The sequence below is a fragment of the Aythya marila genome (assembly GCF_965140915.1).
Source record: "Aythya marila genome assembly, chromosome: 5".
NCBI lineage: Eukaryota > Metazoa > Chordata > Aves > Anseriformes > Anatidae > Aythya > Aythya marila.
In genome coordinates, this window is record NC_139046.1 from 39,267,704 (window position 1) to 39,294,391 (window position 26,688).

The 26,688-nt window shown below is 35.5% G+C and overlaps 1 protein-coding gene across 1 annotated transcript in view; it reads left to right on the plus strand.

Moving 5' to 3' along the window:
* The window catches only part of LOC309878616 (formin-like), a gene marked incomplete at its 5' end in the record, with an annotated part of 183,966 nt that overhangs the window by 67,328 nt on the left and 89,950 nt on the right, over positions 1–26,688 (plus strand). The window contains 2 exons of the mRNA XM_082761365.1: positions 20,020–20,810; positions 23,785–23,935. Coding sequence (XP_082617491.1) covers positions 20,020–20,810; positions 23,785–23,935 — 942 coding nt within the window. The remainder of the gene's footprint in view (positions 1–20,019; positions 20,811–23,784; positions 23,936–26,688) is intronic.

Here is a 26,688-nt window from a genome sequence, read left to right on the forward strand (position 1 = left end):
ATTCAGTTGAAACATCCACAGAGAGAAAGTGATCAACTGAGGGCAGACGCTTTCTGCAGCGGAACAGGAGATCGGATGGGCAGGGCTAATTTTTCGGGCATCGAGCCCTCTTGAGGGAGCTGCCAGGACCCGGCAGCCCTCCCGAGGGATGCGAACGAGGTGTAGGCGGAGCCAGCAGCGCCCCCTCCCCGGCCATTCAAAAGCTGCCCCTAGGGAGCGCGGCGACCAGGACGGGCAAACAGGGCGTAGTGCGTCAGAAGGGAGTGGCAGAAGGGAGTGGCGCGGCAGTTAGCGCAGGCAGGGTGCGCAGGAAGGGCAGAGCACTCCCCCCCACCCATATGAACAATTCCTCTAACGGTGGTCTACTGCTAGCTCAGCTGCAATGGTCCCACCAGACACAGTGCGCTCTGTAGGAAGTCCCTGCATGGCCTGAAGGACAGGTACCAGGGTGAGACACCCCAAATGGGGGTGGACCCCCTGCCCTGTTGCTGTTGGGCAGAGGCAGGGGACCTAGGAGTTGAGGAGGAATGGAAACAGGTCCCTGCTTGACATCGCAGGTGATGCCCTCCCCCACTGGCCCCACCTTCCCAGGTGCCCTTATGCAACAGGTTTGAGGCCCTGGAACTTGAGAGACCAGTAGCTGAGGAAGAGGTAGAAAGTCTACCCAGGAGGATGCCTAGGGCAAGGAAGTCGACTCCACGCCTCAGGACTGCCTCCACCAACAAAGAAGGAAGGGTGATTGTTGTGGGTGACTCCCTTCTCAGAGGAACAGAGGGACCTATTTGTCGCCCTGACCCTACCCATAGGGAAGTCTGCTGCCTCCCTGGGGCCAGGGTCAGGGACATTGCCAGAAAGCTTCCCAACCTGGTTCGCCCCTCTGACCATGAAATGGTAGAGTTCTTCACTCTTGGAGAAGCCAGGAAGGGGACCAGTAAAACCACTGTGTTGGACTTCCGGAGGGCTGACTTTGAACTGTTCAGGACACTGGTTGGTAGAGTCCCTTGGGAGGTGGTTCTGAAGGGCAGAGGAGTCCAGGAAGGCTGGGCGCTCTTCAAGAAGGAAATCTTAATGGCGCAGGAGTGGTCTGTCCCCACGTGCCCAAAGACCAGCTGGCGGGGAAGAAGACCGGCCTGTCTGAACAGAGAATTGTGGCCTGAGCTTAGGAGAAAAAAGAAGGTTTACAATCTTTGGAAAAGAGGGTGGGCCACTCGGGAGGACTATAAGGATGTTGCAAGGCAGTGCAGGGACAAAACCAGAAAGGCCAAAGCTCATCTGGAGCTCAATCTGGCGACTGCCATTAAAGACAACAAAAAATGTTTTTACAAATACAATAATGCAAAATGGAGGACGAAGGAGAATCTCCAGCCTTTACTGGATGCGGGGGGGAACTTAGTTACGAAAGATGAGGAAAAGGCAGAGGTGCTTAATGCATTCTTTGCCTCAGTCTTTAGCGGCAAAACCAGTTGCTCTCTGGATACCCAGTACCCTGAACTGGTGGAAGGGGATGGGGAACAGAATGTGGCCCTCGCTATCCATGAGACGAAATGGTTGGTGACCTGCTACGGCACTTGGATGTATGCAAGTTGATGGGGCCAGATCGGATCCACCCAAGGATACTGAGAGAACCAGCAGAGGAGCTGGCCAAGCCGCTTTCCATCATTTATCAACAGTCCTGGCTATCGGGGGAGGTCCCAGTCGACTGGCGGCTAGCAAACGTGAGGCCCATCTACAAGAAGGGCCAGAGGGTAGACCCAGGAAACTATAGGCCTGTCAGTTTGACCTCAATGCCAGGGAAACTCATGGAGCAGATTATCTTGAGTGTCATCACGCGGCACTTACAGGGCAACCAGGTGATCAGGCCCAGTCAGCATGGGTTTATGAAAGGCAAGTCCTGCTTGACGAACCTGATCTCCTTCTATGACAAGGTGACGCGCTTGGGGGATGAGGGAAAGGCTGTGGATGTGGTCTACCTTGACCTTCAGCAAGGTTTTTGACACCGTTTCCCACAGCATTCTCCTCAAGAAACTGTCTGCTCATGGCTTGAACTGGCGTATGCTTCGTTGGGTTAAAAACTGGCTGGATAGCTGGGCCCAAAGAGTCGTGGTGAATGGAGTCAAATCCAGTTGGAGGCCGGTCACTAGTGGCATTCCCCAGGGCTCAGTACTGGGGCCAGTCCTCTTCAATATCTTTATCGATGATCTGGATGAGGGGATCAAGTGTACCCTCAGTAAGTTTGCAGATGACACCAAGCTATGCACATGTGTCGATCTGCTCGAGGGTAGGAAGGCTCTGCAGGAGGACCTGGATAGGTGGGACCGATGGGCTGAGGTCAACTGCATGAAGTTCAACAAGGCCAAGTGCCGGGTTCTGCACCTGGGTCGCAATAACCCCAAGCAGAGCTACAGGCTGGGAAATGAGTGGTTGGAAAGCTGCCTGGCGGAGAAGGACCTGGGAGTATTGGTGGGTAGTTGGTTCAATATGAGCCAGCAGTGTGCTCAGGTGGCCAAGAAGGCCAATGGCATCCTGGCTTGCATAAGAAGCACTGTGGCCAGCAGGTCTAGGGAAGTGATTGTCCCCTTGTACTTGGCTCTGGTGAGGCCACACCGGAAGTACTGTGTTCAGTTTTGGGCCCCTCGCTACAAGAAGGACATGGACGTGCTTAAAAGAGTCCAGAGAAGTGCGGCTAAGCTTGTGAGGGTTCTGGAGAACAAGTCCTGCGAGGAGTGGCTGAGGGAGCTGGGTTTGTTCAGCCTGGAGAAGAGGAGGTTCAGGGGCGACCTTATCGCTCTTTATAAGTACATTAAAGGAGGCTGTAGCGAGGTGGGGGTTGGTCTATTCTCCCACGTGCCTGGTGACAGGATGAGGGGGAATGGGCTAAAGTTGTGCCAGGGGTGTTTTATGTTGGATATTAGGAAGAACTTCTTTACTGAGAGGGTTGTGAGGCATTGGTATGGGCTGCCCATGGAAATGGTGGAGTCACCGTTCCTGGAAGTCTTTAAAAGACGTTTAGATGTTGAACTTAGCGATATAGTTTGGTGGAGGACTTGTTAGTGTTAGGTCAGAGTTTAGACTCGATGATCTTGAGGTCTCTTCCAATCTAGAGTATTCTGTGATTCTGTAAATTCTGTAATTCTGTAATTCAGTTGAAACATCCACATGAGAAAGGGCCATATAGTAGAGGTAAATACTTAATTTTCACCCATTTGATTTCAACTACATTTACTATCTGCTTTGTTCAAGGCATTCCATGAGTTTTTCACCCCTCTTGTTTCCAGAACCGGAACGATGTTATTTTAAGACTGGCCCCTTTTGTTCCCTCCCGTAGAAAGGCCTCTCCTGCCGCCGCCGCGAGATGGCGGCCGAGCTCTTCCACATCATCCCGCGGGGAGGCCCCGCGTTCCTCCCCGCCCGCCGCTGGCTTTCTCTGGCGCGGGGGTTGCCGCGCACCTGGCGAAGGAAAAGCTCAGTTTTTCAGTACATAAATAGCAGCTGTCATCATCGTCATAAGACTGTAGAATCACAGAATGCTTTGGGTTAGAAGGACTGTTAGGGACCACCCGGTTCCACCCCCCTGCCGTGTGCAGGACACCTCCCACCAGACCAGGTTGCCCAAAGCCCCATCCAGCCTGGCCCTGGACACTTCCAGGGATGGAGCATCTGCAGCTTCTCTGGACAACCTGCTCCAGGGCCTCAGAACCCTCTGAGAAAGGAGTTTCTTCCAAATATCTAATCTAAATCTACCCTCTTTTAATTTAAAGACATTCCCCCTTGTCCTGTCACTGCACCCCTTCACAAGGAGTCCCTCCCCAGTTTTCCTGCAGGACCCCTTTAAGCCCTGAGAAGCCACTGCTATGAGGTCTCCCCATCATCTTCTCCAGGCTGAACAACCTCAACTCTCTCAGCCCCTCTTCACAGGGGAGGTGCATCAAAAAAATCAGACTGTTTTTCCCTGTAGAACCAAGTCTACAGTATCTAATAACCAGATAGATGAAAACGTCTTAATATTAAATCAAAATGTTGTAATAGGACTACTGAATCACAAAATGAAGGAAATAATGTGAATGCAGAATTCAGTTGTAGTACTTAATCATTAATCCAGCACAAGGGCACAGTATAGTTTTATTTTTTTTTCCTGTAAACTAATTTGATAAAATGTGTGGAAAGAAGTTACTACTTTTCCCTAATATCTCCTTTAGAATAAAGGTATTGAAATCCTCTTCTCTTCAGTTACACTGAAGTGCAATACTGCTTTCGGATTATGGAGTCAAAGTCTTTAAGCTTTTCTCTACTCTGTGCATGGATCTTCTCTCTGATACACTTCATTATGCTTCTACCAACTCACTACATCTTTTGCATCTTTCCCAACCCAGAATGCTTGTCTCTAGCCATAAATCACAGCTTTTTATAATAATAAAATGTTTTTATAAAATGATATAAAAGAATAATATATAATTATGTATATCATGTGGTTATATGAGATATATAATAATGTATGAATATACATATACAATGATGTAAATAACATTAGCTATTTGATAAATAATATAGAAACCATAGATCACATATAAAATATAAATATTATATAATTTTAATGCAAGTATATAGAATTATTATACAATTGTCTTATGTATTATATAACATTATTCTACAATAATAATAATTCTACCATATTCTGTGATAATAATACATAATGTTCTAAAATAATAGATGTCTTAAAGTATCCAGCTGCAAATTTTAGAATGACATGCCTGTAGTTGCCACTAATACAGTTACGATTGTATTATCGATATTTAGGAAATAGTCAATGGCTGATGTGTAGCTGCCCATGACATTATGAAATAATGGGCTGGTCTCATTTAAAGAATGTATCATGGGTTTTTCATAGCAACCTATGTGATCTCCTAAGAAATTTTCACAAAGGATTCAGGAGCTGAAATGTAGAACTGAGTAGAAAGTAGTTTCCTTTTCACAAAAGAACTTGCTTAACTTTGAAAACAATTTTTTATCACAAGCTCAGTTTAAAGACTAGATCCTTAAAGTTTCACAGAAAAAGGCATATGAAAGGGAAAGTCATAACAGCAATCAAAAGTGTGTGATAATTTCAAACTGATTTTTATTTGATTCTGAGATCATGAAGGTATAGAAACATTTTCTTTGTTACTGAATGAAGAAATAAAGCTTTCCCTATGTGATGGCTTCTTCATTCTTTTTAAAAATTTATTTTTAATTTCTGTTATGCTTCACAATTCCTTTTCTGACCATGTCTTTTCACTTTCTCATTCTTTTTTCCTCATGGTCAGTGTGCTTCCTTTTGTGAATGCCTCTATTGCTCTTTAATTGTATTTTGAGTATAACAAAAGGTGCCCTGATATATTTTGAAATATATCTCCCTGATATATTTTGAAAATTGTAATTTGGTTGAGAGAGGTAATGATAAATAGTGTTGAAAGTTGCTGCATGCCAGAAACCTTATCAAAAAAGCTCTTTTATGGAATTGGGTAATTTTACTTTTATTTTGACAATTTATAATGTTTTTTTTCTTACATATGAAAGTGAAATTACAGCTTCAGAAGCAGCAGCAGAAATTAGATGCTTTAACACCAAATCAAAACATTTTAAAATCTAGTATTTTGTCTAAATCTTCTTGTTCTAAGAATAGTCTATAACAGAAAAGTGATTTTTTTTCAAACAGATTCAACTGAAAAATTTCTGACCTGTATGCTCATAGGCAGGCATCTTTAAGAAATTTTTTAAAATTCTTCCCCTTCCCAGCACCTTTCAGTTTTGTGTGTGCATATGTGAAATCTTTCATAGGATAGGTATTTTACAAATTTTGAAATCTGCTATTAAACTATGGGGGCCAGTGACGAAGTGTGTTGAGAGCCAGATATGCCAGATATGCCAGAGTTCTTAGCAAAACTGCATTGAAGTAGTGGATAATATGCTGACTTTTGGTAACAGTTTTGCTTCAGGATGCTAAGATTAATGTTTTTAACCTTTACAAGATTAAATGCATATGTAATGTGGCTAGCTGCTTTGTGTGTTCTTCGCTGGATTTTCATGTCCCAGCATGTACAAATAGAAGAAAATCCATATATCGTGTATGCCTCTGTCTGGTGAAACTGAGCTGCAGTCCAAAAGAGCAGCCAAGGTCAGCCAGGGTTTATTAGTCAGTCTTTCCTAATGAGCTGTTCAGGCTTTTCAGCGTTTCCATGTGTTGTTACTGATGAAGTTCTCCCAGCTTGTGGTTAATTATTGATACTACTCTTGCTTAACTTGAAACGTTTCAGTCTTTTGTGCTTAGCTGCTAAATGAATGGTTCCACCACTGTGCATGTATTGTGTGTCTTTACGAATCTTCCTCTTGGCTACATTGTCCTCATGAAGGAATTCTCCATGTTTAATATGGAGCCCATTTGCAGTATGTGACAGTGAAAATACAAAGATAAAAAATAAAATAAATAAAATAAAATAAAATAAAACATAAGAGAAAGAAGAGACTGAAAGTCTATGAAATGGTATCAATATACCCATTTCAGTATTTCTAAGACTCCTAGACAATGGGAGCAAGGTTATCTTCAAAGTATGTTTCCTGAAATAGATACACATTTTTTATCCCAATGTTCATCACTCTTTAATGAAAATTCACATGACCAGTAATAGAGAAGGCAGAGTAGCAGACTAGGGAATGAGAGCAAAGGACAAGAGCAATAAAATAATAACTTTCTACACTGCATACAATCACAGAAGTTCTTCAGTCTTTTTGGAAGCACATGCTGATGATTTTATCTTCAATCAGAAAGGAAGTTTGGAATGATTCTTCATGGTGTATGAGTTAATTTCCTTCCAATACTTCCTCTTCCTCATCTTCCTCTTGCCTTTGGTAGTGCCGTAATTTGCTTTCTAGAAGGAAAGTTAGTTTGTAGTTATTTGTGCTATTACATAAAAGTATGCTTTTTATCTCTGGATACTGTTTTAAATTACTAATATGTTAAATATATCATACTGCATTATAATGCACATGAAAATATTGAGGAATCAGCCAATTTTAAATTTGGCAAGTTAGAAATTTCACGAATCATGTATATTTTTCATCACTATTGATTTTCTTTAAAGTAGAACATGAAGAATTACTGAAATAATAAAGATATTCCCCAGTTGAGTTGCTGCTTATTTACATGTTAAAAAACTTGCAGATTGTAATGCCTATATCCATGTCATAATCTGTAATCACATACTTGAAGTTTTAAGTACTACTTCTGTGCTCTGATAAGCAAAATTAAGCAAAATTCTCCTTTTTCTTCTCCTCCATTTACTTTATATTTTCAGAATTCTTAATGTAACAGGTGTTTTTCATCTTCATTTTCCATTAATTATATGCTTACATTGTTACTGTTTTCTTGTCAGATAGCTTGAATATTCTTTCTTCGATTTTTTTTTTCCTTTTCACTACTGTTTGCCATGTCTTAGGTTGCCACCCTATTATTTTCATCAGTGCAATTTCACTTTAAGAACTTGTCTTGTTTAGACTTCATGTCAACTGAAGAATGCTGTTAATTTCATATGTTAATCCAAGGATTGCCCTGTTTATTAAACAGTGTACCACAGAACATGGTATTATATAGTTAGAATGTGCATAGAGATCAACAAGATAATTTATAGCCTTAAAACGCCAGCAAGACTGCCCTCATGCTCAAATTTGGACACATTATGAAACACTTTGCTTGATTAGGGCTAAAATGAAATTCATTATAAAAAAACCCTGCATTTATCATAGTTCGTGACAGCTCATTTATTCCATCACCTTAAGTGAGTATGTTATGCACTAAGGAGAATAAAGTAGAACGCCTACTGTGAATATGATGACGTTTTATTTTGACAGATTTGGAAGACTTCTGTAACATAGGAAGCAGTTACCCAGTAGAGAAATTAAGTGAAATGTAATCGTGCAGTATAAAAGCCACTAGAAATTTAGTAGTATCCATGTTTCTGATAGCATTATCCTATCATTTTGATTTTGAACGTATGTACCCACATGTCAAGCTTAGTGGCTTTTCAAGATTTATTACACCAGATGTTTATTTGAGTTGAAGAATAGTAAGCTGTATCTCTGAATGAAATGCATAATTTTCTGTACTTTAAAAATTCTGGCAAAATCCCCTTTGATAATCTCTAATATTCGTGGTTTTAGAACAGGGACAATTTTGGCAAGGATGTACATTCTTCTGGTCAAGAGAAAATCTAACTGAAATTGTAGCTTATAAGCTTTTGAAGCAAAACAGTTTTTTCTCATATTCAGTAAACACTTCTGACTTTGCAAGTCTGGTGCTTATTGTATCTATTAAATCTTATGTTGCTGACCAAATTTTTCACATGCCAATTCCACAAAGCCTTTGAAGATACTGCAGCCACCGATGTTATACAATAGCAGTGGGGCAAAAGTTCCACTGGTTAATGAGTGTCACAATTTACCCTTGGTTAGGGAAGGATCATGCTGCCAAGGATGCTTTCAAATTGAAAGCTAGGAGCCTGTCTCCTGACCTTCTTTTTGATGACAATGCAATGCAAAAGAATTGTCTGAATATAGATACTTTCATTATGGATTTCCAGTCTCATAGATTGTAATCTGTCAGGATGTTTCATATATATAAATCAGATTTTACAAAATGTGTTCAGATAGGCATATGCTATTATCATTCATTCATTAGGCACAAAGGCCTGAAGTATAATAAACTAAAAGCAATCACTAATTTGAGATTTCTGATTCAAGGTATTTCAGAGGAAATTAATGGGTTAGGTTTGCCTTTTATGTTCATACCACAGTTCATTTTTAGCATGCCTAGAAACCTACAAGTTGGCTACCAGAATCTAAAGATAGTTGCTTAAAAAATCAGTTGTATCATTGATTACCACTTCAGAAACACTTTGGCTAAAATGGCTTGTGATACATCTTGCATGAATTTGGCATTTTGGGCAAGTACAGAATCTGCTTTTCCAGGTCAGCATTATAATACCTTTACTGTGATACTGTTATATCTTTTCCCAAAGTTCCATATTTCATTCATTATATACCTTATATATCTTTCAACTTCAGTACATACAAAACAGAAGTCTTAAAACTGGCAGCTTTTTCATAATATGGTTTTTATTCTTCTCTGGAATAGCTCCCATCAATGTTCACTGAATGAGATTCTGGGTCTGTCAAACAGAAAGATTCTGTGTAGCTACCTTACATGGAAACACCAATGGAGTGAGAGAAAACTTTGATTGCTCTGGCATCTACACTTGTATTTTTTCCTTTTATGTAATTGACCAAAGCTGTTTGTTGTTATTTTTTAATAATTTTAACACATTTTTGTGTATGTGTAGTATTTTCTTTGAATCCCATAAAGGGAATGTCTAGAATAACGTGCTAATGCATAACTAGCATTCAGTAAACATCACTTTAAAGTAGCTATGTCTTTTACACAATTACAAGGTCATTTCCATAATTGAAGTTTTACTTCTGTTTACCCAAGTAGCATCTCTGGAGGTTATAAACTGTATATTAGCTAAGTGTATCTTTACCTGCTAAGAAATTGCAGTGTAAACATCTCTACAATGTTAAAAGAAGTCTGTTCATAAATACAGTGTTGGGTTTTCTTCTTAACATTACCTGATTGGTGATTATTTAAACACAGTATTCTATTTTTACCACTAAAGTGTACAATAGTATCAGCAGAACTGGACTTCCTGACTAAACCAAGATAGATGACATGCAAGATACCTCACATTTGTAGGATCTCCTCATAGAATTTGACTTGACAATGATATTTGTAGTTTGTGTTTTTTTCTTTAATCACTGTAACTGAGGCACACATTATATTGTCACTATAAAAAAAAAATCTATCCTGTCCTGAAGTTGTGAGGAAAATAATATATACATATATATATATGTACATATATATAATATATATAATATATATATATTATTTTCCTAATATAATATATAATATATTATAATAATATATATTCATAATATATATAATATATATATTATAATATATATAATAATATATATATGTGTGTGTGTATATATATATATATAATTTTCCTCACAACTTCAGGACAGGATAGATTTTTTTTTTATAGTGACAATATAATATGTGCCTCAGTATATATATATATACATTTTTTTTTCTTTTTTCTAGAGGGTAAAGAGTGTAACTTAATGAAAGCTGTTGCTTTCTGAATGTGAGGCTGACTGTGAAGGTAACCTCTGCCTTCATTTCCTTTGCTATAGAAAAATGAAGTAGTGTATTTTGGAGTATAAAGTGTTGGAGGAAGAACTGTTTCACCAAGCAATCAGTTTGTTTTGATGTGTTGAGGTTTCTCTCTGTAACACCTGAGGAATGTGACAACTTTAGGTGCAGAGAATTACTCTTTCAGGTGGCTATATTCCATAAAGTAAAACTGAACGTCTGCTGTTATTTTGAGATCTGGTGTCAGCCAGGACCCAGAAAATTCACTTCCCTCCATAGCAAGGAACTGAATGGCTTACTACACTTCTAAACGTTTCAGTTGTTTTCATTACCTTTGTGAGCACTCTATGCATTGGTAGAGAGGGTGGCCATCTCCTCAGTGTAGGTATTCATAGATTTTTCCTTTTTTTTGACAAAAATTGTATTCATGAAGAATGAAAAGCTTCAATTTCTAAAAAATGTAGGGTTACTGTATTTTAGAACTCATAATCTCTTAACAATTTATAGCACTGCTTGGCTGGTTATTTCTTACTCAAAAATAGTGTTTGTTGTTACTTGTTGTTCTTCTATAGAGGTATAACTCTATCCTTTCTTACTGTTTCCCATCTGCTGTACTAACGCTGCTTTTTGGTTCAACTTGTTTTTGCTTCATTCATTGAAACTTAGAATGTGATGTGTATCATTACTCTCTTACAAATCGTTACAAGGCTTTGTTATAATGGCTTAATCTTGGAGTCTGGCTGCCAAAGAAATTAGTTCTTTATACTGTGAAGCAATGTTGACAGTAAACTCTCCTTTCCTCTCCACCTCTCCCCAAAATAAAAGGAAGAAAAGAAAAGAAAAGAAAAACAAGGTTGCATTACAATTCTGGCAACATCAGCCACACTAATAAAATCAAATTCAATGTTGTTTTACGACTTTGAATTTATGTGACTGCACAGGATCAAAGGATTTGTATCCCACTGGACTGCAAGGTCTATAGTTCATGGCAAAAAAACTCATCAAAAAGAACATTTTAGTAGTAAGGCTTTTCATTTTAATCAGCCACACTAATAAAAAAGCTGTTAGGTGTCCAAAAACATTCTCCCAAGATCAGAGACAACTTGCTCTCTACTACAATCAGTTTTCTTATTGGATCCATATTACCTTTGTAGCTTTAGTCACTGAAATTTCATCTTCAACTTGTTTTCAGGAATTTTTCACATCGTTTTTGAATTTACATGTCAAATCATATGAATTAGTAACAGTAATGATTCATACTGTTTCCCTGGCAAATGGTAAATAATATGATTTCTTAAAAGTAAATTGTCATCAGAACAAATTATTAACTAAAACAAAATTAGTAATATTATTCTATATTTTTATATATTGTATTTTAAAATATTTGAATAATAGCAATATTTTATTTTATTTTATTTTATTTTATTTTATTTTATTTTATTTTATTTTATTTTATTTTATTTTATTTTATTTTATTTTATTTTATTTTTTTGTCTTTGGGTATAATCTTTTGTCCTCCAATGCAAAACATAGCATACTTTTAGCATTTTTTTGTCTTTACAGTCATAGTAACTTAGGCTGTCCTAAGACTAAGGTAGCAACTGCAATTGAGAAACAGAGTAGGAAGTAACTATAGTGCTTGTAATACGAAAGGCATCTGTTATTGTATTTGGAGTCTTCATGTTAGTTGTTCATGGACCAGCTTCAACAAAAGTTTGAAATTAATTTTTAACAGGATTTACAAGTATGGAGAGATTTTGCCAATGAAATTGTCCATGAACCTATCAGTTTTCTTTGAAATTTCTAGCTAAGTCTCTATTTAGCCTGCTTCCCTTTTTTTGCAAGCTGTGTGAGACTTACTTTGCCTAGCATATACTAGTTTACATTTGGGAGGAATCAGCACATGGTCACTTTCTGCAAGGATCTCTTTCCCTTTCTGACATATCTGTATGACATGAATCTGTTGTTACATGTTTTCCTGTAGCTACTATACATTACCTGTCCTGCAAAATTCCGGTGCAAGTGGTGTTCCCTGCTCATGGCTACGGGAGATTCATGCGGGTTATCTATCTATCTATCTATCTATCTATCTATCTATTTATTTTTGGCAGCTGAACATTGCCGTGGTTCTACTATTTTCAAAAACATTGATTCAAATGAACAAGAACTTCAGTAATGGTAGACATTTTTTGTTACCTCCCAAACACATAAAATCTATATCCAATACTTTGTTATCCACTGTTAGTATTTATTAATAACCTGAAATTTACTGTTTTACTCACATGTTGTTAACAGTTGATTTCATTAAGTAACATGTAGTCTAGTTGTTTTTAGAAGTGCTATCACTTACCTCAAAGGATGACATTACTTAGCAAATGCGTCTGTGGCCAAAAGTTAGAGAATCCAAGTCATTAATAATATTCTACTTGATGTCTTTGGTCATGTCCAGCTTCTTCATTGTTAGGACATTTGTATGCCTGTGGAAGGTATGGGACTGATGGCAGTTGCTGCCAAAGGAGAGTTGAAGAGAATGGCACTGATAACTTCCTCAGTTACCATATTAATTTACATAAGCCTAAACATTTTAATGTGTGTGTAAGACTGAATAGTCTTTGTATTTTGTAGGGGACAGAAGTCAGTAAAAAGTATAATGATTGTAACCAGTCAGTATGAAGTTAAATTGGTTACATGCTTACAGCGTTGTGATTTCTTATGGTCCTTTTTTAGCGCAAAATTGCTCTGCTTTGAAAATTTTGTATGGTTCCCAAACACACTAAACTATATATTTATGTATCAGATTCAAGAAAGATTTAGGGCCTGGTGATGTTTCTCTGCGGGCACAGGAGAGTAAATCACTGACCAGGTGCAAAAGTTGACATAATTGCATCCATAAATGTGGATAAGCTGTGAAGTACAATGAGCATTACTAGAGACATTTTTCCGTGTATTGGATTTTGAGATTACTGAGAAATTTCAAGGACACATCAGGGGTTGTTTCTGTGTCTTTGATTAAAAGTTACAGAGAGGGAGAGATTTATTCTTAATAACAAGGTTCATCTCAATAAAGTTACATGTAAATAGGACAGCTGAGGAAAAGCAAGGACCAGTGGTGAGCTGTTGGGAGCTGTGTATTCTGTAACAGAGTTCTCCACATGAGTTGATTTGTGTAATCTAAAACAGTTGAGTGGTAGTTATTACCAGTGAAAGGACTGAGGGGATAAATATATAGATATAGGAAGAAAAAACAGTATTTTCACACTAAATATTTAAAATTGTCAAATTTTAATTCAATTAGTGCTTAAAATGTTATGTAAATTTTAGGCCATCTGTAGTCTTATATATAATTAATCATGTTGATACAATTAAAAAAAAACCTGCATGTTGCACTGTGACTTACATTTAAATGGTGTATTAGGCTAATGATTTTGTATTGAAAAATCAATCTCACTTACTGTATGTCTGTGTTTCTTTCTAGACTACCTAAATGCCAGTTGTCATTAAATAATTAAATATTCCAAAAATATATAGAAAAACTATGTTATATATATTTACTATGATCGTATTTCCTCCCAACTATCTTCCTACATATTCTCTATAAAACTATGTTTTTAACATTTTTAAATTACAAAGAAAATAAACTTTATATATATAGCCTATTCAAAGATTTAGAGTGCTGAAAATGTTTGAGAATGGGCAATCCATTTGGCTTTTTTTTTTTTTTTTTTTTTTTTTTTTTTACTATTAGCTGTCAGAATAATCCTTACTGCATACCCTTGAATATAGTGATATACCATATGTAAATGATTATATTTTTTGAGGTATTTGTTAGAGAGGAATTTTGATTTTTATGTAAATTGGCACAGGCTTAATTTTTTTCATTGAAAAATTCTTTGCTAAATCTGTGATTGTTGTTAAAATTTAAAACAAATGTATGTTTTTTCAAGGACAGAGATTTAACAAAAAAAAGACTTTTTTGTTCTTTGTCAACACAATGCAAGAATAAAAAGTGTGAGCTCTTCCAAAAACTGAAGATGAAATCACTTAGGAGGAACAAAAAGTCAGAGGCTGTCTTTGAAAAATGTTTTTCCTCTCTTTTCTATGCACAGTACTTTGATGACCAAAATACTATTAAAAAAAAAAGCTGTGAAGTCTATAAAAAAAAAAAAAGTTTCAGCAGCATCTCAAGAATTCTTATCTTTTTTTTTTTTTTTTCCCCTAAGAGCATTTCCAGTGGTAAAATAGTATATGAAACTATTCTTAGATACTTTGCATTGTCTTTTTTTTTTCCTTTATATATATATATTTATTTATTTATTTATTTTTTCATAACTTGGCATAAGGTAAGTGACTCATTAGGTGTAACACTGTATAAAGTCATAGAAGGGAATAAAATTGAGCTTTCTCACCACTGTGTTGTTTTTCCAGGCTAATTGGAGTTAAAAACTAGTATAAGTATAAGTTTCTCAGTTAAAGATGTGGTCTGTGTCTGATATATGTTGAGTGGCTGTTCATTATAGACGTGCCATTTTTACGCAGTCGCTTTTCAGAGTAGAATTGCACTGTTAACACCGGTGAGAAAATATTAAGCATTAGCAGTGCAGCATTAACATGCTGCTTTCAAAGAAAAGTTTTGCATGTTGCTTGCTCTAAACAATGTTCTAAGGAATGTCTTACCATTGCAGTTTTCAAATTTTTTTTGAACATTTGTAGTCCACCAGCTAATTTTTGAATGCAAATCGTTATATATAGATTTATGATTTCATCATATTTGTACATACAAACTATTCTTTTTCTTTGTCCATGTAAAATCACATTATATAAAGCAGTAACACAACAAAGTTAATTGATTTCATTGCATTTAATTGACTATGTAGGCTATTACTGGCTATACTGACTGTACTAAATTAGACTTTAATCTTTGTTACCTATCAAAGCACAAAGAAAAGCCATCACATTGGTATTACACAATTTGTTTGCCAATCCACATTATCGTTTCAAAGACATTTAGACAACCTGCAGCTTGCATTCTGAAAGAGAGGATTTAATCTCTTTTGTGATTAGTTATATGCTTTATTATCTGAGTCTGAAATGAGAGGTAGAGATAGAATACACTGATTCAGCATTTGGCCTTTCTTCTGCATTTGAACATGTTTCAGATGTTTCTGAGTCTCAATATTATTTCAGAAAATGTATCTTCTTGCCTTTTTTTAGTCTGTGCTGCATAAAGTCACGGGTGCAAAAAGGAAGTCACTGGAAGTCACTCATACAACAGAGGGCTGGATGTAAGGGAAAAAATACAGGAATGTTTTTGTTATTTGTACAATCATCTTTATGTTACGGCAATATGTATTTCAGTAAAGGGGGCAATTTTACTTTTTAGGGATGACTTTTATTTGTATTTTACCCATTGATAGTGGTATATTTTTTGGAAGAGTGTAATATGTAATACTGACCTTCTAATCTTATATATAAAGTCAGTGTTCAAGGGAACTGAGAGTCAGCTGGGACCATTTGCTTTGGTGAGGTGATTTTACTCAAGGAGAATGGATGTCCTGTTCTGATGGCAAGTACAAGAGAAATCTTCAGAAATAAAAGAAACTAATTTTTTGAGTGTGACTGTACCAATGAGACTTGAATAGTAGAGAGGCACGGCCTGTATTGGGTCAGAATCAGAGGTGCAAAACCTCTGTAACCTGCATTCTGAGTGAGGGCAGAAGGGGGAGCAAAACAAAGCTTGTAAGGGGGAGGGCTAGACCTAACTGTATATTTATTTATTCAACCTCTTCAGAATGGATATTGGGTGGAGATAGACAAGGAAGAATGGAAAAAAGATGTATTTTGAACAGAAAGGCTAATGTTAGAGGTAAGAAGAACAGTGAGATTGAAAGAACAGTTGACAACAAGCTAAGTTACATCTTGCAAAACTAATTTTATAGATACAGTGAAGTATTGTTCAGCTATAGAAACAAATCAAGGAAAAGCGGGGGCCATTATGTTACATCTTGCAAAACTAATTTTATAGATACAGTGAAGTATTGTTCAGCTATAGAAACAAATCAAGGAAAAGCGGGGGCCATTATTTAAAAGGAAAGACAGGGACTATAATGAGTGCATGAAAGGTTGTACCAACTTTTTTCAGCAGCATATTGCTATGCAGATTAGGGTTAAGAGACCCAGGAGGTACTTTCAAATTTATAATTGAGATCTGATTTTAACATGTTAAAGCTGTTACAGTACTTGGTTCTATGAATTGATTTGTATACTTATAGTTTCTTCTGAACTGACAATATGAAGAGGAAATAGGTTTTATTGAAATTGCCTACTTCTAACCTGGTACATTTAACAGTAATCTGGAGAAAGTAAATCTATTTAAATTATTCTTCATAATATCTTCATTTTGTACAGATATTTTTATAGACATTTTACTGTGATAGTTTTCCACATCCTTTACCCTTCTTCAGGAATAAATCAGGTTAATTCATACTGCTTAGGGTGACTTTCTAAGCTTTAGTTTCCAGCCATTTACCTGTATCTTCCATCCCTCCAGACTTCTCAACCTTCCTTCCCTCAGACATCTGTTTCCTGTTAAAAAAAAAAAAAAAGTCTGTTTCTTTCTGCTTTCAATAGTTGTGTCCAAGCTGTTATGTTCTTATGATAGCCATTAGTCATTGTTCATCTTACAGCTGTTGTCAAACAGTCTAGGAATCTCTTTCATGGAGTAGCATGCAACAGACTCCGTATATTGCTGACATGATAGTAGTAATTGCTGACATGATTCAGCAACAAGATTTGAATATTTTGATCTCTGTATACCTGTAATTCCTATGGATTTGAGTTTCAGTAAAAAATCTGTTCTTATCATCAGCCACAGGTAGTGTTATGTAGCCATCATAAACATTTTAAAGGAGTGTTGACAGACACCTGGAAATAAAACTGTAAGCTTAGTATGCATATGTATTCTGTAGTTAAAAAAAAAAATCAAAAAACACAACACTTTGGTAACCATTGAGATGAAAGCAGTCTCTTAACTGGAAAGATTGTGTACAAGTCTTTCCAAGTCCTTCTAACAACAGTTTATATTGAATAAAATGTCTGTGTTCACGTTATATTTTTAATATTTCAGGATTCCAGTTATAGCTTATAGTATAACAGTAAATTTTGATTGATCTGTTTCCTAGTTGGAATTGTAAGGTGTAATTAGATTCGTTTATATTCCACTTCAATGTAAGATTTGTTTATATTAAGGTATGTACTGCATCAGCAATTGCTGTAGCAACATTTAATGATTTATCTTTACTAACTATAAACTGTACGATAGCTTACTAACTGACTTCTATGCTAGTTAGTAACTAGTACGATTTACCGTAATAACTACAAACTACACTGTTTATACTATGGTATAAAATAGCAACTATAAATTTGATAATATATCAGAAGAAAGATTCTAACCTAATGTAAATCTCAAAATTTTAAGCAACAACAGATTTGTAAAGCCAAGAAATCATATTGCACAAGGAGCAGTTGTTTGACAAAAAAAGTTGCTGCAAATCTTAATTTAGTTGAAATTTAGTTTAATGTAGTTAATATAGGTAATTGTATTTAAGTTAATTTAGGTTTGAACTCTGCATATGGTTCTTCCAGATTTGTGTATTCAAGTCTAGTTATTATCAGTAAGTATTCTGCAGCCTGAATTCTGAGACTGCATTCTAGTAGGCAGTAACACATAAAAAGTTTGAAACTACGGATATGTGTAAATTTTTTATTTTTTTCTTTTTCAGGAGTTAAAGGTGTCTAAGTTTAGAACACGCTGCTTCTCATTATCACTTAATATTACATCATTAATTAATATTACATACCTAATTAATCCTTTGTGATGTAATAAAGAAAATATAATGGACTTCATACATAATTATCGTATTACATGACAGAAAGTGAAAGTTGAAATTCTCACTACATGGAACAGCTGTGCTGTTTGCTCTCCATGAATTTTTGATTTGTTATAAAATTTCAGAGCATTTCAGCTCTCAGGAAGAAATATTTGCCAGGAAACAGACCTTTATTATTATGTATCTGTATATATGTAAATAGTATGTATTAACATATTTGTATATATTCTTAATTCTTAAGTATATTCTTATATACTTAATCTTATTCTGATGAACAATATTTGTTTTGAGATGTAAGGTAATTAAAATCAAAACTTATTTTATTACTTATTGCTCTTTGATATTTCAGCCAGTTGGATAAGACTCATCTTCTCCATTGATGAGATGTTCAACATAGGTTCCCAATGTGCCATGTTTGTTAAGCCTGGTTTTCTCTTTTGTCCTTAGTAGTTTTTGTATTAATTCTTGTTAAAAATAATACAAATGTTATTGTAATTAACAGAAAACAATTTTCAAAATATAAAAGAATAAAAAAAAAAAAGAAAGGATAAAATTTTAATGTTGGATATAATTTCGAGTTTAAGCCAGCACTTTTGTATTAAAAATTAAAGACTGCAGATCTGTAAGTGAAAAGGAATATAATGCTACCACAGTTGGTTTCATGCCCAGTTAAATTTCTTAAGTAGTTTTGTTAAATACGGTGTTTGTTTTACAGTGTGTTTGTTAAGGTGACTTCAGGTTTACAACTGGGAAAGTCTTGAATGTTCAAAGTAAATTGTTCTGTTGTGGAATTTTTGATATCCAATAGGGGCAAAATAATATGATTTAAAAAAATAAAATAACTGAATTCCCTAAGGCAAATTTACTTCATTATTTTGCTTATATATCAGTATGCTGGATTTAAAAAGAAAGGTGATTGCTATGAAGCAATTCAAATGGCATAAATCTTGTGATAGTTTAAATGAGCTACTAATTAAGCTGAGCCATAACAAACTTTGGTAGAGTAACAGTGTAAACATAAACAAACAAAAAAAAAAACAAGTGAAAGATGTTCAAATATACATTCTAGTTAGTCTGTAAAACTTAATTGAAATTGGGTTATTTCCAATACAAAACTGTTTAATTATCTTTGCAAGAATTACATCAGAAATGGGGGAAATCAAGTTAAAGGGTAAGAAAAGTTTGCTTTTCTTCCTTGTTTTATATATTCTTGAAGACATTTGCTATTTCATTCTACCTCAGTGAAATCTTCATGATTTCTTAGGGTTCTAAGATTTATTTATATTTTCTCTGAATTACAGATTAAAAGATATTTGGTAAAAAGCAGTTTTAATCTAGTGATAATTTTGAGGGAGAATTTGTGTGTATCTCTCTGAATTTAATTGATGAGAATAATTTTAATAGATGAGTAATTTGTTTATTTAATATTTTATCCAGGAAGATTTTCACCTTCTGTTGATTTTTTTTTAAATTTCCTAACATGTTAAGAATATAAGGTATATTTATGAAATGAAGAAGACAATGAAAACAGTAAAATACTGTTTGAAACAGGCAACTATTTTCCATAATGGACTATTAGCTACTGCATTCAGAAACTAAACAACATTAAGTCTGCATAAAGACAAGTTAGAATTTGTTTAATCAGGGTTCCGTATATTTACTCATAAAATGTGTTTTGCTGAAATATATATTGCTTACATTTCATTAATGATTAATTATTAACCACTGATGTAATAGCTTGCAATAAAGCTATTAAGAACTGGGAAAGTGATGTATTTCTGTCAATATAGGTTGTAAGAACATAGTCTAAATGTGAAAATTTTTAATTGCTGTGAATTAAACACTTTAGCAAAATATGTACACTGAGGGTTTTTTGTTGTTGTTGTTCTGCAGTCTCAGTTTGAACTCAGGGTATTCCATATTCGTGGAGAACATGCTGTATCAACTGCTCAGCTTGAAGAAACCATTGCACATCTGAAGAATGAACTTGATAATAAATTAAACAGAAGAAATGAAGAAGCAAAGGATATTGCTGTTTCTACTGAAGATGATAACCCACCAAAGACATACCGAAATGTATGTATACAGACTGACAGAGAAACTTTTATAAAGCCTAATGAAGAAGAAAACAGAGCTGTGAGAAATAACCAAATAGTACCCAAAAAGCTTAATATTTCTTCTTTGACACATTGTATTTCTGCCCAAAGTGAAAATAAGGACAATTACAATATACCGGTTTCAGAAAGTGTCTTATCTTGTCAACCAAAACAAATGCTGCCTCCTCCACCGCCACCACCACCTCCTCCGCCTCCTCCTCCTCCTACCTTTCCTGATTCTTCACTACCAGGTTTAGTTCCTCCACCACCACCTTTGCCAACAGGTTTGACTACACTGACACTTCAGTTTGGATCTGGGCCACCACTGCCACCTCCAGTTTCTGAAGGCTGTAGAGATTTTCAAGTGCCATCACCACCACCACCACCTCCACCGCTTCCAGGGCTGGGACCTCCTGTTGCTCCTCCACTGCCTGGATCTGGGTTACCTCCACCCCCTCCACCCCCTGGCCCTGGGTTCTTTTTTAATAGCACTTTATCGTCAAGTCAAGGTCCTCGGAAACCTGCCATTGAACCTAGCCGTCCAATGAAGCCTTTGTATTGGACACGGATACAATTGCAAGGCACCAGGTAAAATATATTTATTTAGACTTCGTGGCTATTTATGCATTGTGTCCAAGTGTATGGTCTTAAAAAGAAGTAAAATATAAGTGTAGAGGCATGGAATTTACATGTTTAAACAAACAAACAAAAAAGGAATCAGTTCTAGAAGCCTAATAATAATCATAAGAAATGGGTTTAAAATGTTAGATACAAATGAAAATTATGTGCATTATAATGGGAAGAAGTTTGTTAGTTTTATTCCCCCAAATCAGAGTACTTCATGGACAACTAGTGGCAGAGCAGCTAAATATTTTAATAGTTCATTGACTTTGCATTAAAGAGATAATAATAATAATAAAAAAAAAAAAAAAAAAAAAACAGGAGGTGAAAAAATATATATTTTTAAATAGAACTAGATTGCAATTGAAATGGTAGAATCTGGTCAAGTGAGAACTTCGAGTTTCATCTCCTTTAGCTTTCCAGTCATTTGAGGTGATGCCATCTTCAAAGCACTGTGTCAGCCTCTGTAGTTTCAGCTCTGGAAAAAAATAAACTGGGACTAACCTCTGTGTATAATTCCTGGGGGGGCAGGAAGCATGAAGCATATGTAATATGCATATGTAATATGAAGCATATGTAATATGTAATATACAGCAAGTTGAATACGAGCCAGCAGTGTGCCCTGGCAGCCAGGAGGGCCAATCGTGTCCTGGGGTGCATCAAGCACGGCATCGCTAGTAGGTCAAGGGAGGTGATTGTCCCACTCTACTCTGCGCTGGTGCGGCCTCATCTCGAGTACTGTGTGCAGTTCTGGGCACCACAGTATAAAAAGGACATGAAACTGTTGGAGAGTGTCCAGAGGAGGGCTATGAAGATGGTGAAAGGCCTGGAGGGGAAGACGTACGAAGAACGGCTGAGGTCACTGGGCCTGTTCAGCCTGGAGAAGAGGAGGCTGAGGGGAGACCTCATCACAGTCTACAACTTCCTCGTAAGGGGGTGTCGAGAGGCAGGAGACATTTTCTCCATTAACACCAGTGACAGGACCCGCGGGAACGGGGTTAAGCTGAGGCAGGGGAAATTCAGGCTTGACGTCAGGAGGGGGTTCTTCACAGAGAGGGTGGTTGCACACTGGAACAGGCTCCCCAGGGAAGTGGTCACTGCACCGAGCCTGTCTGAATTTAAGAAGAGATTGGACTGTGCACTTAGTCACATGGTCTGAACTTTTGGGTAGACCTGTGCGGTGTCAAGAGTTGGACTTGATGATCCTTAAGGGTCCCTTCCAACTCAGGATATTCTATGATTCTATGATTCTATATGTATATATAAATGCAATGCAGAAACCTGTAGTGTAAAACATCCGGTATGGAGGAGGCTCACTGCTGGTAGAGACCACTGTACATGTAGTTAAAACAAACAAAAGCTTACCGGTCTTATTTAAATATGAATTTTATTACAGTTTACAGCTTTTTGTCTGAATTTATTTCGATAAGAAAGAATCATAATTCTGGAAATTTTACTCTGGTGTAACCAAACATAAAGTGTTCATATTTTATATAAAATATAAAACAGGAACAAACAGTTAATGAAGTGTGAGTTTTATTTTTTCATTGCTTCAGAATTAAAGGAAGTGAAATATTCTGGAACAGGAATTTTTGGCATTTTCTTGCTTTCCAAAAATTACTAGCGCAAAATAGTGAATAGATAGCTGGTCCAAAAAATAAGCTTTGATGTAATTTTTCCTATTGATTCACTGAGATCAAGATGATCATTTTGAAACATTGCTGGTTCATCAAGCTCTTGCTCAGTGCAAAATAAAGTCTAAGTCATAGTTATGATGAACTGCTGGTCACCTGCTCTAATGATCCAGCAACTATATGATTCCTTAAATTAGAGTTCCTTAAACATTCACTGTAATAAATATGTGTTTGCATATTAAGTAAAAACAATCCTAAATTTGAGAAGAAGTATTTATATGACTTGAATTTCTCTTCCCACTTATGTTGGTAGGTATTACATTTGTTGTATATTACATCTAATAAATGTATGTTTGGTGATATCAGCCATTTGTAGCTCATAGGGTTTTCATATCTCTATATACATATATCTATATGTATATATATTATTGCAAAATATTTCATTGCCTTTTAGTGACATCTGCTGGAAGAAGTGGGCCCACCTTTCACTGATAAGCGTATGACAAGAGTAGTTTGAAGTTAGTTTTGTCACACATACTTTCAAAAAATATTGAAATTTTGAGTCATTCAGAATACTCAGAAAGTCATTCAAGTACTCAGTTTGCAGCACCACTAAGTATTTTTCCTAAATTCAGATAAAACAAGAGGATTGCGTTAATAGGTTCCAAGTGTAAATGGTGATGGTTACCTACACTGCATCTGCTTTGAAAGCTAAGAAGAAAAAAGGAATGATAATCTCCACGTAAAATTGCAAGTTGGTTGAATGCAGCAATGTTCAGTCTGTGAAAGTATAAGCCACGTAACTGTTATAGTTTCTTAAACCTGCAACGATGATAACTATGAGGATAAAGCATCTCCGGCTAACATCAAGTGAACCAAGTTCTCTACAAATGTTCTTAAAACGTGCTTGAATAAAGTGTAGTCACTATTTGTTGATATTGTTTATTTTTGTAGGTCTAAGCAGATTACTTGGAATTACTCAAAAAAGCTGTTGTTGAAATACTCTTAATCCTAGTTGAAGTGGCAGAAATCTCTAGAGATGTATTTGCACAAGCTGCAGTTGCAGTATTTGGTTGCTTTACAAAAAAAACTGCACAATACATACAGGTAGTCTACTAAGTAGCTACACTTAGCTACACTTACTTTCACAGCCTTGTGCAAAATATTTTGACTCTTGCAAAAGAAAGGTATAGAGAAGGAATGCTATTTGTAGACTAGCTGTGTTTGTTTTGAGTTTTAATTCTATTAAAGATATGTTTTTTAATAGATATTTAGTGGAATTTTTATTATTATCTTTCCCTTTATAGGAAAACTGCTATACCAACATTATGGGAATCACTAGAAGAACCTGATATACTTGATACTACTGAGTTTGAATATTTGTTCTCCAAAGACACCACTCAGGAAAAAAGAAAACCATTATCAGAGACTTATGAAAAAAAAAACAAGGCCAAAAAGGTATTTATTGTTTCTTTGTATTAGCTTTGTTGTTGATTGGTTTGGTTTGGTTTCCTTTTTTTTTTTTTTTTTTTTTTTTTGTTGCTGCTGTGTTTTACATTTTAAAAAACTTAATTTTTTATTTATTGATGAACTACTGCATAATAGATTGGTTTGTAAATCCCACTTTAAAGCAAAATAGGTAAGATTGCTAACCCTAGCTAGATAATTCAGGTAAATTTGTTATTTACTGTGGAAGTTTTCTTCCTTGTGAAAATGAAGGCTCTATGTCCGAGTGAGGTAGAAAAAGTAGTGTACAGGAGAACTGAATGGAAGTTCAAATATGTATATAAAAGTACCAGTATTTCAGGCTGTGTCTGCCCTTGAAATTATTTGTAAGTAAAGGCTATAGTTAAATTATTCTAGCAAACATCTCTTCCATTAAGATTAATTTTGAGAATTATAAATATTTCCAAATATTATAATATATATCATAATATATAGATTTATATTAACACCAATATGTGATTTATATTAATATATACATTTATATTTCCAAATATTGGAAAAATAAAGTATAAAGGAAGATAGGAAAACCACTCTTTCTTGTTTTGAATAAAGAGTGTCAAAAAATACTTTTCTGGTATGGCTAAATAGCTGTCAAGGAAAAACAGGGCAATCATATCTTTGATGGCTAAAAGTTTGTGTAGTAACTATGTCATCATCAGAGCAGATATTATTTGCCTCAGATGTGATCTGTTACAGAGAGAGCATATGCTCAGTTACAATGCGCATATAGGACATAGGCATTAATAAATAGCATTAGTAGTATTTGCTGCAGGAAAAATTCTGGTCTGAACAATAATTGATTAACGTTTTCCTAAACCAACATTGTTATAGATTATAAACCTGCTTAAATATATACTGTATCATAAATCTGCATGTATCATAAATCTATCATGTTCACCTGCTTGGAACCACAAGAGGGCACTTTATTTGTAAGCTGTGCTTTTTCAATTTTTGTATCTTTTTCAATTTTATCATACATATAAAGTGAATTTTCCTACAAGTGTATCAGTGAAATTGAATCTTCCAAAACATCTTTGATCATAAGCTCCCTGTATTGCACTTAGTAGAGTAATTAATGAGAAATGTAAATAAGGCTGTAGAACTTATGAAATTCAAACAACCAATGTGATACCAAAAGTGAAAAATGAGAAAAGAGGCTGGTGGGGAGTTGGAGGGTGGGAGCATGCTGGCATTTGGGATTATACCCTAAAGGAAATACTTAATGTTACAGTCCTTTAAATATCAGATTGAAGTTGGATACAAGCACCCCTATGAAAAATATTTTTATATTACATTTTACTTGATAAACACTTCAAGTGCATGTGGCTTGTAACCAGTGTAACTTTAATGGAGAAACAGCATGCACAAATACTTATCTATTTATTTCAAAACATCAGCAACTAAAGGAATATACCTGGATCTCTAGGTCTGTGGCAGCAAAACAGATAGAGTATTAGCCCTGTTTTCTGAAAGATGAATGTGCATTTTTCTTTTTCCTTACCATTTTGTAAACTAAATTACAGCAGCACAATGTTTCAATGATCCCTCTTAATTTAATCCAAAATTGAATTGGATAGTAGTTGCTATATACGATGTAGGAAATAATGGTGTAATAATAAGTACCATTGCTTGTGAGAAAACAGTTTTCTTACAAAGATATATTCTTTATTTATGTCAGTGGTTGAATTAAATAGTTTTGTTTTCAAAAGGCAAGTTTTTATTTTTAGTGCTAGGAACGTATTTACTGGAATTATAGGAATAAAAATGTTCCTTGAAAATACAAACTTAAATCCCCCAAAAGTTAAAAGTTGCACATAATATGTGTTACTTAGTTTGGTGAAACTCTTGGGATTATGATGATGGTGTTACAAACCATGTAATATTTTTTTCAGTGAAAATTTCAAAATCTTTTGCACAATAATATTACAATTTCTGTCATTTGAACCATTGGAAAAAAATAAATCAGCTTTTAGAATTGAAATTTTTCTTTGCTAAATGACTCATAGTAGCAGTTGAAAATTTTTAGACAGTTGGTTCTTTATATAGTCCTGTATTTTCCTTTGTATCTCTGAAATCCCAGCTGTCGGTGGGCTAGTTCCAATGGATCAATCTTGGTGGGCTGTGAGTGAAATGATGATAGGAAGGCATTTTGTTTAATTACAGTATGGTTTATAAGTAGATGGTAAGAGAAAGCTCTTGTAGATTAATGTAGAACTATCAGTTCTGCTGGCTCCATTTGTCCTTTCTCATACTTTACCTCATGATTCAACTTCTCTTACCTTTTTTCTAACAGTTACATCGATCCAGAAGAGCTTTAGCAGCAATCCTTTTCTTTGCTACAGTGCTGCAAATATGTGCTTGTCTGGTCTTAAGTATGGTGTGTTGTGGTATATGGAATTGTATAGTCTAGTTAAAAATGCTTTACAGACAGTATGAAAGATGAATCTGATGATGTTCATCATGTGTTACGTGTTTTTAGCTGATGCTGTATCATTTTATCATGATTCATTTTCATTTCATTCATTTTATCATGATTATCATTTATCATGATTTTTCGTAAATTACTATTTAATGTTTTGTAAAAAAGACTTCCCAAGCAAGATACAGCTACATCTGTAGAATCTGGAGTAGCATTTTGTGTTTGGCATAGGTAAATTATTTTATTTAATACTACATCTTAGTGTTGACCTAGTTGTTACATTAAA